The sequence below is a fragment of the Herpailurus yagouaroundi genome, unplaced genomic scaffold, assembly GCF_014898765.1.
Source record: "Herpailurus yagouaroundi ecotype Mexico unplaced genomic scaffold, PumYag 77, whole genome shotgun sequence".
NCBI classification, from domain to species: domain Eukaryota; kingdom Metazoa; phylum Chordata; class Mammalia; order Carnivora; family Felidae; genus Herpailurus; species Herpailurus yagouaroundi.
The window spans coordinates 12,706,494-12,722,469 of record NW_024412388.1 but is presented as its reverse complement, the minus strand read 5'-3'; the positions used below and the strand labels follow the sequence as shown (position 1 = coordinate 12,722,469).

General features: G+C 53.7%; 1 protein-coding gene across 14 annotated transcripts in view; it reads right to left on the bottom strand.

The window, feature by feature from the left end:
* Positions 1-724: 724 nt before the first annotated feature.
* ARHGEF10L (Rho guanine nucleotide exchange factor 10 like) overlaps positions 725-15,976 on the bottom strand; it is a 160,011-nt gene continuing 144,759 nt past the window's right edge. For 7 of the 14 annotated variants that reach the window (XM_040462635.1, XM_040462643.1, XM_040462667.1 and 4 more), the window contains 3 exons: positions 9,730-9,904; positions 2,712-2,834; positions 725-1,854 (listed from right to left, as the gene is read on the bottom strand). In XM_040462635.1, coding sequence (XP_040318569.1) covers positions 1,322-1,854; positions 2,712-2,834; positions 9,730-9,904 — 831 coding nt within the window. In that variant the 3' untranslated portion in view covers positions 725-1,321. The remainder of the gene's footprint in view (positions 1,855-2,711; positions 2,835-9,729; positions 9,905-15,976) is intronic. The other 7 variants (XM_040462651.1, XM_040462660.1, XM_040462682.1 and 4 more) reach the window with 3 other exon arrangements.

Genomic DNA, 15,976 nt, shown 5'->3' with positions numbered 1-15,976 from the left:
CCTTGCCCACAGCAATGGCCCCAGACCCCTATCCCGCACACGGTGAAGCCCTTCGCCTCCCTTCCCTCCCGGGTCGGCAGTGACAGGTGCCAAGGCTACCTGCCTCCATACCATTCCAGAGCGGGGACGGCAGCCTTGGCTTCAAAAACTGTTCGGAGGCGCCTGGGTGGCTCAGCCGCTTAAGTGTCTGACTTCAGCTCAGGTCACGATCTCGCGGTTCGGAGTTTGAGCCCCGCGTCGGACTCTCTGCCGTCAGCACGGAACCCACGTCAGATCCTCTGCCCCCCCCCCCTGCCCCTCCCCCTGCTCGCTCGCTCTCGCTCAAAATAAATAAATAAACTTCAAAGAGAAACTATTCAGGAAAGAAGCTCCCAAGAGCCCCTTCTCGGGCAAAAGAGAACTTTCCGGGATGATGGAAATAGCTGGACCTGTAGTGCGGGAGGCACACACCCCGTGGGGCTCTCCAAGACGCTTCTCCAAGACGCCCCACCCCGTGGGGCTTCTCCAAGAAACGTGGCCATGGGACTCAGGACCTGGATTTGTGATTTCGTTTCATTTTAATTAATTACACGAATAAAAAGCGACACGTGGCCAATGGCGAGTGCACCGGACGGCTCACTCTGGGGCCTGTGCCATGGCGGGGTCCCCCTGGTTCCGGAACAGCCCCACCTCCTGCCCTCGTGCCTCCGTCACACCTCAGAAAACAAAAAGTCAGCCCAAGCACTCACGTTCTGCTTGCCTTTTATTCCAGCATCTCCCAGAGCTCCAATATGTACAGACTTCATTTATACACATAATGTACACCATATATACGTATTTATATATATTCACACACCAGCCCACACGCTCTCATACACTCACACGCACACGCCCGTCCAGGAGAGGCGCGTGGCCGTCTCTGAGCCCCGCTCCGCCCGGACAAGAGGTGCTGGGCTTGCCAGGCAGTTGTGAGGTTTTGTGTTTGTTTTTTGCTTTTAAAAAGAAGGCCATTTCCTCCAGAGGTATCCTCTCCCCGCACCCAAACCCCTCCCCCAAAACTCTGAAATATTTTCTTTCTTTCCTTTTCTTTCTTTCCTTTCTTTATTTTCTTTTTCTTTCTTTCTTTCTTTCTTTCTTTCTTTCTTTCTTTCTTTTCTTTCTTTCCTTTCTTTCTTTCTTTCTTTTTTTTTTTTTTAAAGGAAGAGGTTCTCCTCTGCTCGGCCAAGGTAGTTCCGGGAGACCCAGGCCCATCCCCACGGTCCCTGGAAGGCGATCGGTGCTCCAGGGAGGCCCCGCATGACTGTCGGTCGCCACGCCCGCGGCTGCGCGCCCCCGGTGGGGGCTATAGCGTCAAGGGCACCTGCCAGATGAGGAGAGCGCTGTCCGTCTCCCCGCACGGGGCTGGCCTCCCGCTGCCGCCCGAGGCGCTGCCGAAGTTGCGGTAGCCTTGCCCCCCCGAGATGATGGCCACTGAGCAGATCTCCTTGCGGTGGGCGTCCCGGGCGCAGGGCCGGCTGCGCACCCAGACATCCGGGTCATCGGCCATCTCGTAGATGGAGCCGTCCTCCTCACTGTGCTCCAGGGCCGAGCCGTCGGCGGGCGCGGGCTCCCGCACGGACAGCAGCGGGCCCGGGAGGTGGGCCGTGGAGCGCAGGCGGTACTGAAGGAGGATGCCCTTCTTGCGGGTCAGCTCTCGGCCCACGCGGCTCGCGGGCGGGGGCTCGTGAGCCTGCCCGTCAGGCTTGTCCTCCTCCGCCCGCGGCCCTTCGGCCTCCTCCTGGTCGCTCCGCAGGATGTCGGGGGCCAAGATGCTGGTAGCCACGGCCAGGAAGGCCACAGGCCCGCAGTGACCGTTGAGCGACACCATGCCTTTCCCTGCAAGAGTGGGGCAGGGAGAAGGGGCCCAGAGGCCCAGCTTTGGAGGGGGCACCCAGACCTCTCTTGGAGAACGTTCTGGGTGGTGTTTTGGTTTTACTAACAGCAGTGGATGCTGGAGCCTCCGGGGGAGGGGCTCTCCCACACCCTAGGGCTATTTTCTGTGGAGGAGCGGGACAGGGGACGCAACGGGGGGGGGGGGGGGGGGGGGTGGCATCAGTGTGAAAGCGCCAGCCACACGTCTCCGAGCCGTTGGCTCCGCCCAGAGAACCTTCCCCACCCACCTGCCGCTCGAGCCCCTCCCGCCGCACCTCCTTCTTGACCCACCCACAGATCGCTGAGCGCCCGCGTCTCTGTGCCCCGCGGGCCCGGAACACCTGCCGGCGTAGCACCCGCCACCCCAGACCTCAGCTGCCTCCACCAGACTGTCAGCGCCCTGGGGGACAGGGTCTCTGTCCGATACGTCCTGGCAAACCCAAGGACTGACACCGGGGGGGGGGGGGGGGGGAGCAAAATGATCTCTGTGCTGGAAACAGGAGATCTTGGATTTAGGAAGAGACTCTTCCTTAGCCGGGAGGGCGGCTCAAGATCCGGCTGGGCTGGTCTACCCTCAGGGCTTCCCCCCTCCCCCTCCCCACCTCGGCCCTCCAGGGGCCCGGCCACTATTCAGGGGTCCCCACGAATCCTGAAGCCACAGGGGGAGGGGAGGACATAATTCCGCCGCGCCACAGCGCCACCTGTGGTGACAGAGGACATTGGAGAATGATGCCTAAACACCTGAGCATGAGACACGCCCTCCCCGGCCACCTGCAGCTGACTGTCCCAGGCCCTGCCCAGACGGGCTCCCAGAGCCTCACCTGTGATCTTGGGGATGCCTTCCAGCCGAGGCACAGGCAGCAGGACGATAACACCCTGGTCGGTGCCCACCCAGAGCAGACCCTGGCAGATCAGCAGGCTGGTGACACACAGGTGCTTTTGGCCTGCGGAGAGAGAAGCCAGCGTGAGCCGCACAGCCTCCCCCGGGAACGGCAGTGGGTTCTGGGGGCTTCGAGGTGAGGAAACGGCTCCTCCTGTGAGACCGGCAGGAAGCTGGATGGGGCTGTGGTCGGGACGTGGGCTTGGGAGGCTGACCTGGCTGGATCCCCTAGCTGAGTGCCCCTCTACCCAGCCTGTTTCCACCCAGGGAAAGTGGGACTGCCCGAGGAGGCAAGGGGGTTGAGCCACTGGCCGCGGAGCTGGCCCGTGGGGGCCCTCCGCGGCCAGGTGGGGAGCAAAGACAGGGTTTGAGGGCGACGCGGATGTTGGCGCACATGGGATGCCTGGGAAGGGAGCCGGCGTGGACGCAGAAGCGAGGCGAGTCGGCAGTCTGCCGCAGTCCCTCGGTCTCCAGCCCAGGCCTGTCCTTCCGCCCACGCGGGCCCTTCCCTGGGTGAAGGCACAGCGTACCCGGCAGCCCCTGGCCTGACGTGCCAGGAACCAGCATGTTACTGATGGCGGTCCAGATTAGCGCCTGACCGTCCCCCTGGTGCCGTCTCTTCGTTTCATCAAGAATGCGGTGGCAGGGACAGTGCGGGGATCCCTCTGCCCTTTACAGGCAGGAAGCGCAGCATGAGCCACGCCCCACAGTGGCCCAGAGCGGGGTCTCCAAGGCCAGGCGCTGGGCTCAAACCCGGGCTCTGCCTCTTCCCAGCTACGTGACCCAGGCCGGTCCCTAAACCCCTCTGCGCCGTGGCTCCCTCACCCGCAAGAGGTGACAATGACGATATTCCACAGCCTCGTCCTGAGGATGAAATGAGTCAATGACTGAGCAGAAACCACCTAACCCAGTGCCCGGCACACGGCACACACAGAAAGGCGCCTTCGGACGCTACTGCTGTTGCCCTGTTGACGACGACGGTCGCCGGAAGAGGGCACGAGGGACAGGCGGCACCGACGCCCCCCTGCCTTCCTAAAGGGCCGTCTTGCTTCTTGCCCGATTCCTCCCGCCCCCCTGAGAGGGGCCAGCTCTTCCCTAAAAGGAAATCCGAACTCATGCCACGTGCCATGGCGACAGCAATGCCACGCGGTGTGTGAAATGACGCTCGGAGCACCGGTTCGCGGCCTGGACGTGTCTCAGCACCAACAGCAGGGCCAGGAGGCCCCCAACTGCATTTCTGGCAAGTACCCGGGTGTCACTGATGCGTGCTGGTCCAGGGACCGCACTCTGGAGTTTCTAAAGCACACAGAAACCCGGTCTGGTCGGACGTAAGCCTTGCAGCGGCCTGGGACACGTGTGAGACACGGATGTTATGCCCGTTTTCCAGATGAGGACAGGAAAGCCCAATGAGGTCACCCAGCTGGTGAGTGCGGGGCAGGGGCAGGGCTCAGGTCTGCTGATTGCAGTCTGTGCCTCTGTTGCCTCTCCGCTCTTGAGCACATTACTGCGGTTCCACGCGGGTAAGGGTACGAACTTCCTATGCACGGCAAACAGCCTCCGAGCCGAACGGGGCGGCTCCCCAGGGTTACCATGTCGGGGTTCACGCGGCACCGTCTAACACAATGGACTCTACCATCACTGACCCACTCACTCGGCACTCCGGGACACCCCAAGCACCTACTACGCGCAGGACTCTGCACTCAGTGCTGGAGACACAGTGGGAGCCACACACGCGAAGTTCTGCTCTTGAGGAGCAAACACTCTAGGACTTTCTGTGATGATGCAAATGTTATGGATCACGCTGTTCGATGCGGCAGCCACTAGCCACAGGTGGCTCGTGGACACGGGCTATGTAGCTGGTGGGATTAAGGCACTGAATTTTTCATTTCATCCGGTTTTCATCATCATAGCGGCTACCGTATTAGCACAGTCTAGAGAGCGGAAAGAGGAAGTGAAGACATAAACCAGGAACATATAAATACCAGGCAGAGGATTCAGATGGGAGCATGGGGCAGGGAGAGAGTGGGCAGGAAGGTTCCTGAGCTTCCTGACTTACCCCCACATTCTGGAAGGATAGGGAAGCAGGCGTGGGGACGTGAGTTTCGAAGGACAAGGAGGAGGCAGCCACCCCGAGCCCTGAGCTAAGGCCTGGGGCACAGCACATGCAAAGGCCCTGTGGCAAGAATAAGAGGGTGGCAGGAGCAGACTACAGCCAGCGCAGCTCGGGGATCGGGAGGGGGGGTGGAGCTCAAGACAAGCAGAGAGCGGGTAGGCCAGGGTAAGAGCGGTGACTGTTCGTTCTGAAGTTACATTCTAGAAGCTACTGGAAGGTCTGAGCAGAGGCGTGGGTGGCCTGGCTTGGAGGAGCGAGCGCTTTGGCCTCAGTGTGGTGGAGGGCAGGGAGGGAGCAAGCAGACCAGCCAGGCAGAGATGTGGTGGCGAGACGCCGTGGTGGCCTGGAGGACGACAAGAAGCCAGCTCGTTCGAGATCCGGTCCGAAGTCGAATGGCAGAGAGCGGACAGGTGTCGAGGGCAACTCCGAGGTGTTTGGTCTCGAGCAGCCGGGCGCCTGGCAGTGCCTGGGACTCCGACGGGAGGGCGGGCCTGGGGTGGAAGTCCACGCTGCCTCCCGGATACGCGGACGCACATGGTGGGCCTGGCCACGCGACGCGAACGGAGTCCCACTCGCGGTGCTGATTCAACGCGGGAACGCACACCCCGGGAAGAAGAGCCGGGCCCGTCTCTGGACAACAAGGGCCGTTTCACGAACGGGTCTGGGTGTGTGCAAAGCTGGGGCTCCTGCCCACGCCCGCGTCAGCTCAAAACGTGCAGACACCAACCAGGAGGACGGGCTCCCGGCCGGCGGCGGGTGCTCCCAGCCCCTCCTCACCACCTGGCCCCCGCTCAGCCCTGGTCAGGGTCTCCATCGCCCCATCTTGCTCTCGCTCTCTCTCTCTCTCTCTCTCTCTCTCGCCGCTTGCTTTCGCAGATGGAAGCCTCGTGAGGGCAGCAGCTCATCTGCACACTCAGAGTTGAGTTGATTCCCCAGCTCGCGGCTCAAGCGCCCTCGGCTCGTGAACAAATGAACGAGCGAGAGCAGAATAGCGAAAAAGGACACGCGTGCGGGTGTCACGCACGGGGCGTGCGAAGTGACAAGTCATTTTCTTTCCCTTCTCTATCCGTGAGTATTATAAACCTGCCTCGCTCAGTTTTATGATTATTGGAAATACACGTGTCTGTATAATACACACACACAGTTGGGCGCAGCTCTTAGCCCAGAGTGTACAATCAATAAAAGGAGGCCATTAGGATAACGTCTGTGATTATTAAAAGGACCTAGACTCGTGGCTCAACATCAGCTCCATCAGAGCCATAAACCCACAAAAATAATTAAGCCCAGAGAGCGAGCAGTGGCAAATTTTTCATCTCGCTGCCTCACCTCCTGTTCCAGGGAACCCTGGGGCCGTGAGCCCAGCAAGAGACGGCTCCCCGATGCCCCCGCATCCTCGCGGCCCCCACTGGACAGCTGAGACCCAGCAGAAATGACTTCATCTGCGGACCTCATTCTAGGGCCCTTCCTCCTCCCCGTCTGCCTCGAGGAAAAGATCAAGACACTTCACAAACAGTCCGAAAGGAAAAAAAAAAAAATTCTAATGGTGGATAAATATTTTATCACAGAGACTTAATGCAGCAGTGTTCGACTCACCCAAGCCATCTATCTGGAGATATACAACTTTAAAAGGCTCAGGCTCTCGGAGAACATTTTATTAATGACCTGTCTAGTTAGGAGGAGGGGGGGAGTTTAGGTTCAAAAAATGCATTAATACCAGCCGGGTACACGAGAGGAAGAAAGGGGTCGGGGGAAGGAAGCGTGATAAATTTTTAACACGCCCTTAAAAAAGTCCACACTTAGAGGAGGAACAAATTTATTACTAATTATGCAATTATTTCATTTGGTGGTGTGGGGGAAGAAAAAAAAATACTTAAAAGCCTTTTAAAAATATTTCTAATAAAGAATTTACGAATCCTGCTCTGTTGTTCTTCCGCCAGGGGCACAGTGTGAAACGGGTCTGAAGCCGCCCTCTCCCTGGGGCAGCTCCGGCCCGGCTCTTCTGGGGTTTGGGGGGGTCCTGGCCCCAGCCCCAGGCTCCACGGTGTCACTGACTAGGAACGGTCAGGCCTGGCAGAGGAGGCCCAGGGCACTAACCCCTGGGGAAACTAAGCCTCCCCCCCCCCCCCCCCCCCCACATGTCCCAGGGCCCAGCCCCAGGGAGGTCTGGCCAGCGAGAGGTGGCTTCTGTCTGCTGGATGTAGCAGGTACAGCCGGAAGGACATGGGCTGGAGAGTGGGGGCGGAGCAGGGAGGCACCCTGGGATGTGCAGCCCACAGGGCGGGTACGGCGAGGGGCAGGGATGGCCACGAAGATGAGAACAAAGATGATGCCCCTGAATGACACCGCCGTGGACCAGGACTCACTCCAGCCAGAGACTATGGGGTGCCGTCCCTGCACCGCCTCAGGCAAGGCCCAACCTCCCTGGGAGGCAGGGACCGGGGATCCCAGGGGTTCCCCACCTGCCCCAGGTCACGGGGCTGGGCGGCAGCAGAGCCAGCCTGACTCCAGCTCTGGTCCGCCCTGTGCCCCACGGCCAGGCTCCGACTCAGATCTCGGCCCCTCCGTGTACAGATGGGGCAACTGAGGCCTGGGAATGGGGACGCTGCCCAGTAAGTCTCGGAGAGGCTGCAATTAGGGGCCTGGCTCCGGCCTCCTGGGCGTATGACCTTCCAGGAGGTCATTTAGGCTCCCGGGCCTCCGTTGACCTGGCCCTGACATAATCATAAGATAGCGAACGCCCTTCCTTCTTCAAAGGGTAACTGCGGAGAACAAGTAAGCCAGTGGGTGTGCAGATGCATTTTGAGCTCACGTGGTAAAGTCACAGTTGTGCCCGAGGGGGCTGCGGCTGTCCACCTGCATCCGGGTCTGCCCGCCAGTCCCGCCTCGGACGGCCTGACGGGCTGATTCTTTCTCTCCCCTCCTCTGCCCCCAGATGAAGCTGAGGAGATTTAAAAGGCCCACTTATTTTGTTGTTCCACTAACTTGAAGTAATTTAGCTATCAGCATAAATGTGGAAATATTTTTGTGATATAGAGAAACTTCTATCATAGGTAAAATAGATTTACCTTGTATAATGGCTAAATACTGTGAAATGCAATGAAACTGAAGGAGGGAAGGAAGGGGAGGGAGGAAGGAAAGGGAGGAAGGAAGAAAGGAAGGAAGGAAGGAAGGAAGGAAGGAAGGAAGGAAGGAAGGGAAGGAGGGAAGAACAGGCAAAGAGCCATAACCCAGGTCCCACAGAGCCCACACAGCACACCCTGGAAAGTGTATTATGGCCCTATTTATTCTCCTCACACACCTACCATGCTCCAAGCCCGTGCAAGGTGTCTTCCCATGCCTGAAGGCATTTATCCGGAGCCAGGAAGCCCTCTGTCTAGTCCCACAGACGGACCACAGACCAGCAGGCAGAGAGACCTGCCCAAGCCCCACAGTGGCCGAGCCAGGGCTCTGGCCACCTCTGAAACCATGTCTTCCCCGTTATACACCGTGGGACTCTCCCATAGACTCCCAGCCCTGCCTCTGGCCTGCCGCGTGACCACGGACAAGCCACTTCATGGGGTTACGGTGAGACGCGACCCTGTACGTAAAACACTTGGAACCCAGCTCACCGCAGGGTTTGTGGCAGGCTACTGCCACTGCTGAACGTGGAGCAAGCAACCACCACCCCCTGTCGCCACCAGGCCAGACTCAGGGACCATTGTTGTGCCTGGCCGGGAGGAAGCAGGATCTCTGGGGGTGATCTCTGGGTCCCCTGGCTGGGGTCAGGGACCAGGCCTCTGTGGTAAAACAGAGGCCCCCACGCGGCCCCTTAGGTTTTGGCTAACGTGCTTGTCCTTGGCCCAGCCTCACAGGACGGGGAGATCAGTCCCTCAGCTCAGCACACAGCCACTTCTGGCCTCCACACGGCCCATCTGCTGAGTCCTTGTAACAATTAGCTCCCCACCTGCCATGCCGGGCCCGTGTCCCTGGCCCCAGGGCCCCTCGGCTCTCCCAGCTGCCAAACCTAGCCCAGTTTGGACAGGATGGAGCCTCTACATCCTCCCAGACCAGTCTATTTGTCTCCTGGGGGCTGGGCCAAGCTCTAAAGCCAGCCCGGGGGTAGGAACGGGCCCTGAGCAGGTGTCTGCCCTGGTTCCCACCGGCACGGCCTGCAGGGTCTGGGCAGCACCTTGGACAGCAGACGGTAAGGGCGCTGCCTGGAGCCGATTCCACAGAGGCAGATGAGGGAGGAGCAGGGTATTAGGCGAGCTCCAACCTTACTCCTCTCCACTGAGCATCACCAGTAGCTCTGCAGGAGGAAGCAGGGCCCCAAGGGGATGACGTCCAAGCCCTTCGCCCTCCGCCTGCCCCCAAAGCCCAACCAGCAAACTAAGAGAGACAGCTGCCTTTCTTAGAAAAACCTCTAAAGAAATAGACCCCTGTCGGCCTTCTCTCTTGCCCCTCGCCTCATGTTCCGAACGTGATGGGAGGCAGAACTGGGTGTCTGGTCAACCTGAGGGGCGGCAGGTGTAGACGGGCCTGGGTTCCCACCCAGTAGGGCTTTTTAGCAGCTTCCTGATCTGGAAGTCTGCTGAATTTGGAGCCTCATTTCCCACGAGGGGTGAGAGGGAAGAGCGACGGCAGCAAGAGAGGTTTTGGAACGATGCCCTGAGTTCGAATCCCGACCCTGCTGCCTCCCCTCTCGAAGGCCCAGTTTTTGATGCCGGCCAAACACTCCTATGAGGGTTAACAACATGGGCTGACCAGGAGGCACCTCCGCCTGGCCACGGAAGATGCTGCACGGATATCAGCATCTTCCCCGCACAGGCCCAGGACAGCAGGGCGCGATGCCCAACAGCAGCCTCACCCGGCAGGAGGAAGGTGGTCCTGGTGGCGATGTTGATCTCCTGCAGATGCTCCAGTGTCTCAGTGTGGAAGAGGCGGATGGAGGAACCAGAGGAGAAGGCCATCCAGACGCCGCTACCCGCCTTCACCATGTGCGTCACACTCACGGCCTCGTCCTGATGCGCCTCGAAGCTTTGCTGTGGCACAGAGAGAAGGGTGTTGGTGCTGGGCTGGGCCTGCCAGCTGAGCCTCGGGAGGCCAAGCTAACTAACCCAGCCTCTGCCTGAACCAGACTCAGGGCTAGAAGGGACCCTCAGAAGCCTAGCAGTGAGTAGTGTGCTGGAAAGTGTTTAACTACTGGTGGGGAATCCTGGTTTGCCCTGTCTGCCGATTCCCATGGTGTAAATATTTCCAACATGGGCCATCTCAAGCTACCCACATGACATCAATGAACAAGGAACTAGGAAAGGGATAACAGACCAAGCTCTAGCATGCCCCTGTGACACAAGGGAAAGTCAGGGCCAAAAGGCGACACAAGAGGAAGTGGCATCTTATGAATATCATCTAGACTTACAAAGGCAACAAACGGAACAATCGGGAAAGGGAGGTGGGTCGTGTGAGTCAAATCCTAATCCTTTACATCTCTGCATCCGAATCTTTGCATCTGTGGGGATGCAACACATAATGTCCAAAAATTGATGAGAAACAGCAGGGAGCGGGGTTCAAAATGGTGAAGCAGCAAGATCCTGACCTCACCTCCTCCCACGGACACAATTATCTACACATACTCGTGGAATAATTCCCTCTGAAAGGAACCTGGAAACTGAATGAACTGAGCCTCCACAAGAAATATAAAAGGATGGTGTCGAGACCAGATGAGAGGCAGAGACACCGACGCACCAGAGGAAAAAACCCAGCCGTGGCGAGTCACAATCAAGAGGGATATCAAAGGTAGAGAACTTCCCTGAGGAATGAGGAATTCAAGCTCTACATCAGGCACCCCAACCCTTGGACCCTGCACAGGAGAGATGAGCCCCCAAAACACCAGGCTTTGAAAATCAATGGGGATTATATTCAGAGACTCTAGAAAACCGGAAGGAACAGGAAACTTGCTCTTAAGGGGCTTGCACACACTCACTCAACCCGGAAACCAGTTGAAAACGCCAATTTGAAAAAAAGCATACGCCACTGATAAAGAAGATCCATTTACTACAAACCTTAGAGGGTCTGCCACAGTGGCAGAAAACAGCAGGGGCTCTGCCCACGCACTGAGACCCTGGTAGGAGCCCTTTTGTCCATCTCAGCCTATCTTACTAAGAATGGTACTGGTGGGCGCCATTTTGGAATTCTCCCTGTAACCTCCTAGTGCCAGTGGGTGTACTCCACTGAGAACCTTGTCCACCAATGTGCCCCAGTAGACGTGGACATGCCCACAGCCAGGCCAGGAGCCAGCCCCACCTACCAATGTGTCACAGCCACAGTCCCACCACAACAGGAGGGCACACACAGCCCACAGAGGGGACAGCCCTTGAGCACCTGGCTCTGGAGACCAAGAAGTTTCCACTTCTGGGTCCCATACATCCTCCCCTACATAAGGCCATTCATTTGAGACTGGGAGAGGTCAGTGATTTACCTAAATACATACAGAAAAACACAGAGTAAGGCAAAATGAAGAGACAGAGGAATATGTTCCAAATTAAAAAAAAAAAAAAGACAAAACCTTAAAGAGAGAACTAAATGAAACAGAGATAAGCAATCTACTTGATAAAGAGTTCAAAGTGATGGTCATCAAGATGCTCCCTAAATTCAGGAGAAGGATGGATGAATACAGGGAGAACTTCAACACAGAGAGAGAAAAATAAAAGAAAATACCAAACGGAAATTATAACTGAACTGAAAAATACACGAGAGCAGTCCAACAGCAGACTGGATGAAATACAACAAATCAGCAAGCTGGAAAATAAAGCAATGAAAAACACCCAGGCAGAGCAGCAAAAGGAAAAAATAATTAAGTAAAGTGAGGACACCTGAAGCGACCTTTGGGCCAACATCAAGTGGAATGACATTCACATTATGGGGATCCCAGAAGGCGAAGGGAGAGGGAAAGAGCCAGAAAAAAAGAAATAATGACTGAAAACTCCCCTAACCTGGGGAGGGAATCAGACATCTGGATCCAAGAAACCCGGAGAGTTCTAAACCGCATGAACTCGAAGAGAACCACACCAAGATACCCTGTAATTAAGATGGTAAAAGTTAAAGGAAGAGTCCTGAAAGCGGCAAAGGAAAAACTTGTCAAGTACAAGGAAAACCCCACAAGGCTATCAGCAGATTTCTCAACAGAAACTTTCCAGGTCAGAAACGAGCGGCCTGACACATTTAAAGTGCTGAAAGGAAGAATCTCCCAACCAAGAATTCTCTAGCCCAACAAGGTTACCATTCAGAATTGAAGGAGACATTAAGAGCTTTTCAGATAAGCAAATGCTAAAGGAGTTCTTCACTACCAAACCAGTTCTACAAATACTGCTAAAGGGACTCCTTCAAGCTTAAAAGAAATGGCACTAATCGATAATAAGAAAACATACAAAAGTAAAAATCTCACTGGAATAGGTAAATGTACAGCAAAGGTAATGAGCCAATCACTTCTACAGCAAGCATAAAGATGAAAAAATGTAGGGCCGTCTGAGTGGCTCAGTTGGTTAAGCGTCCAACTTCGGCTCAGGTCACGATCTCGCGGTCCGTGAGTTCGAGCCCCGCATCGGGCTCTGGGCTGACGGCTCGGAGCCTGGAGCCTGCTTCCGATTCCGTGTCTCCCTCCCTCAGCCCCTCCCTTGCTCACGCTCTGTCTCTGTCTCTCAAAAATAAGTAAGAGTGTTTGAAAAAAAATTTTTTTAAAGATGAAAAGATGGAAGTACTAAAATTAACTAAAATCACAATAATTCATTGAGGGGAAAAGCATGAAACAAAAAAATATAAAATGTGTCATCAAACATAAAACATCAAGGGTGGGGAGTAGAAAGGTAAAGCTTTAGAATCTGTTTAAAATTACACTGTTATCAACTTAAAACAGACTGCTGTTGCCATAGGAGATTTTACATGAACCTCAAGGTAAGCACAAGGAAAAACTTCTAGTAAATACCCAAAAGAAAATGAGAAAGGAACCTAAACATAACAGGAGAAAACCATCAAACCACAAGGGAAGAGAGCAAAAGAAGAAAGGGACAGACTGGCAACTATAAAAACAGCCAGAACACAATTAACAAAATAGCAGTAAGTATACACTTCTCAACAATTACTTCAAATGTAAATGGACTGAAAGCTCCAATCAAAAGCCAGAGGGCGGCTGAATGGATACACAGCAAGACCCATCTCTACACTCCCTACGAAGGACTCACTTTGAAGTAAGGACACACACAGACTGAGAGCAAAAGGATGGAAACAGATATTCCGTGCACAGGGGAATGAAGAGAAATTTGGGGTAGTGATACTTACACAAAGTAGAGTTGCAAACCAAGCCCGTAGTAGACGACAAAGAGGGGCACTACGCAAATGATAAAGAGGTCAATCCCGAGGGAGATGTAATTTTTATTAACATATATGCATCCAACATGGAGCACCAAAATATAGAAAGCAAATCTTAACGGACCTAAACGGAGAAATTGACAGCAACCCAATAATAGTCAGAGACTTTACTACTCCACTTTCCTCAGTGGACAGATCATCCAAACCAAACAAAAAAATCAATAAGGAAACATCGGCCTTAAATGACACATTAGACCAGATGGACTTAACAGGTATATAGAGAACTTCTCGCCCCAAAGCAGCAGAATACACATTCTTCTTCGCAAGGGCACAGGGAACATTTTCCAGGGTAGATCACATGCTGGGCACAAAAGAAGTCTCAGTAGATTCAAGAAAATTGACATTTTATCAAGCACCTTTTCTAGCCACAGTGGTATGAAACCACAAATTAATTATAAGAAGAAAATGAGAAAAACCACAAGTTAGGAAGACGAAAAAACTATGCTACTGAACAATCAACAGGTCAAAAAAGAAATCAGAGAGGAAATTTTAAAGAATACCTAGAACACTTCTCCAAAGAAGACACCCAGATGGCCAACAGGCACGTGAAACGATGCTCGACGTCGCTCATCATCAGGGAAATATAAACCAGAGCCACACTGAGATACCACCTCACACCAGTCAGAGTGGCTAAAATGAACAAATCAGGAAACTACAGATGCTGGCGAGGATGTGGAGAAAGGGGAACCCTCTTGCACAGTTGGTGGGAATGCACACTGGTGCAGCCACTCTGGAAAACAGTGTGGAGGTTCCTCAAAAAATTAAAAATGGAACTACCCTACGAGCGAGCAATGGCACTGCTAGGAATTTACCCAAGGGATACAGGAGCGCTGATGCATAGGGGCACATGTACCCCTATGGGTTTTTTTCAATTTTTTTAATGTTTGTTTATTTTTGAGAAAGAGAGACACAGAGCATGAGCAGGGGAGGGGCAGAGAGAGGTGGGGAGCAGACTCCAGGCTCTGAGCTGTCAGCACAGAGCCCGACGCGGGGCTCAAACCCACGAACCGCGAGATCATCAGCTGAGCTGAAGTTGGTTGCCTGACCAACTGAGCCACCCAGGTGCCCCACTAGAAAGGAGATTTTAACAGCAATCAAAAACCTCCCAACAAACAAAAGTCCAGGACCAGGAGGCTTCCCTGGTGAGTTCTACCAACATTCAAAGAAGATTTAAGGCCTACCTTTCCCAAATTCCTCCAAACACTTAAAGGGAGGAAAGCATCCAAACATATTTTACAAGGTCAGCATCACCCCACCAGACGTGGACACCACACAAAGCAAGAAAATTACAGGCCAATGCCCTTGATGAACGTAGATGCAAAAATCCTCAACAAAACATTAGCCAGCTGAATCCGACAGTACATTAAAAGGGCCATACACCGTGACCAGGTAGAATTTACTCCAGGCATACAAGGATGTTCAACATCTGCCAATCAATTCATGTGATACAGCACATTAGCAAAATGAAAGATCAAAATCATAAGCCTTTGGCAAAACGCAACATCCATTTATGATGTTGAAAAACTCTCAAAACAAGGTGGGTACAAGGGAATGTACCTCAACCTATATGTGACAGTCCTACAGCTGATAGCATCCTCAATGGAGAAAAGCTAAAAGCTTTTCCTCTAAGAGCAGGAACAAGATAAGGATGTCCACTCTCACCACCGTTACTCGACATAGTACTAGAAATCCTAGCCACAGCGATGAGGCAAGAAAAGAAATAAATGGCACCCAAATCAGAAAGGAAGAAGTAAAACTGTCACTGTTTGCAGATGACACGATATTGTATGTAGGAAACCTTAAAGACGCCACCCAAAACCCATTACACCTAATAAATGAATCTAGTAAAGTTGCAAGAATAAAAAAATCAATATACAGACATCTGTGGCATTTCTGTACACTAATCACAGCTCATCAGAAAGAGAGGATAGGACAACAACTCCATTTCCAATTGTTACCAAAAAGAATAAAATACCTAGGGATAAATTTAGCCAAGGAGGGGAAAGACCCGTACATTGAAAACTCTAAGACATTAATTAAATAAACTGAAGAAGACACGAATAAATGGAAAGATACTCCATGCTCATGGATGGGAAGAATTAATATTATAAAAATGTCCATTCCAGGGTGCCTGGGTGGCTCGGTCAGTTAAGCATCCGACTCCTGGTTTCAGCTCAGGTCATGATCTCATGGTTTGTGGGTTCAAGCCCCACATCGGGCTCTGCATTGGCAGCACGGAGCCTGCTTGGGATTCTCTCTCCCTCTCTCTCTGTCCCTCCCCCACCGCCTCTCTGTCTAAATAAGCTTTCAAAAAATGTTTAATGTCCATGGAGGTATCACACTCTCTGATTTCAAACTATACTACAAAGCTATAATAGTCAAAACAGTATTGTTTTTGCATCAGTACAAAAACAGACCCAGGTCAATGGGACAGAACTGAGAGCCTAGAAGTAAACCTGCATAAATAGAACCCATACAACTCAACAACAAAAGCCCCAAACAACCCAATTTAAAAATGGCAGAGGACCTGAATAGACAAGTCTCCAAAGAAGACCTACAGATGGCCAACAGACACATGGAGAAGATTTTCAAGGTCACCAATTATCAGGGAAACGCAAATCAAAACCACAATGAGGCCTCACCTCACACCCGTCAGAATGGCCCCCAGCAAAAAACACAAGGAACAACAG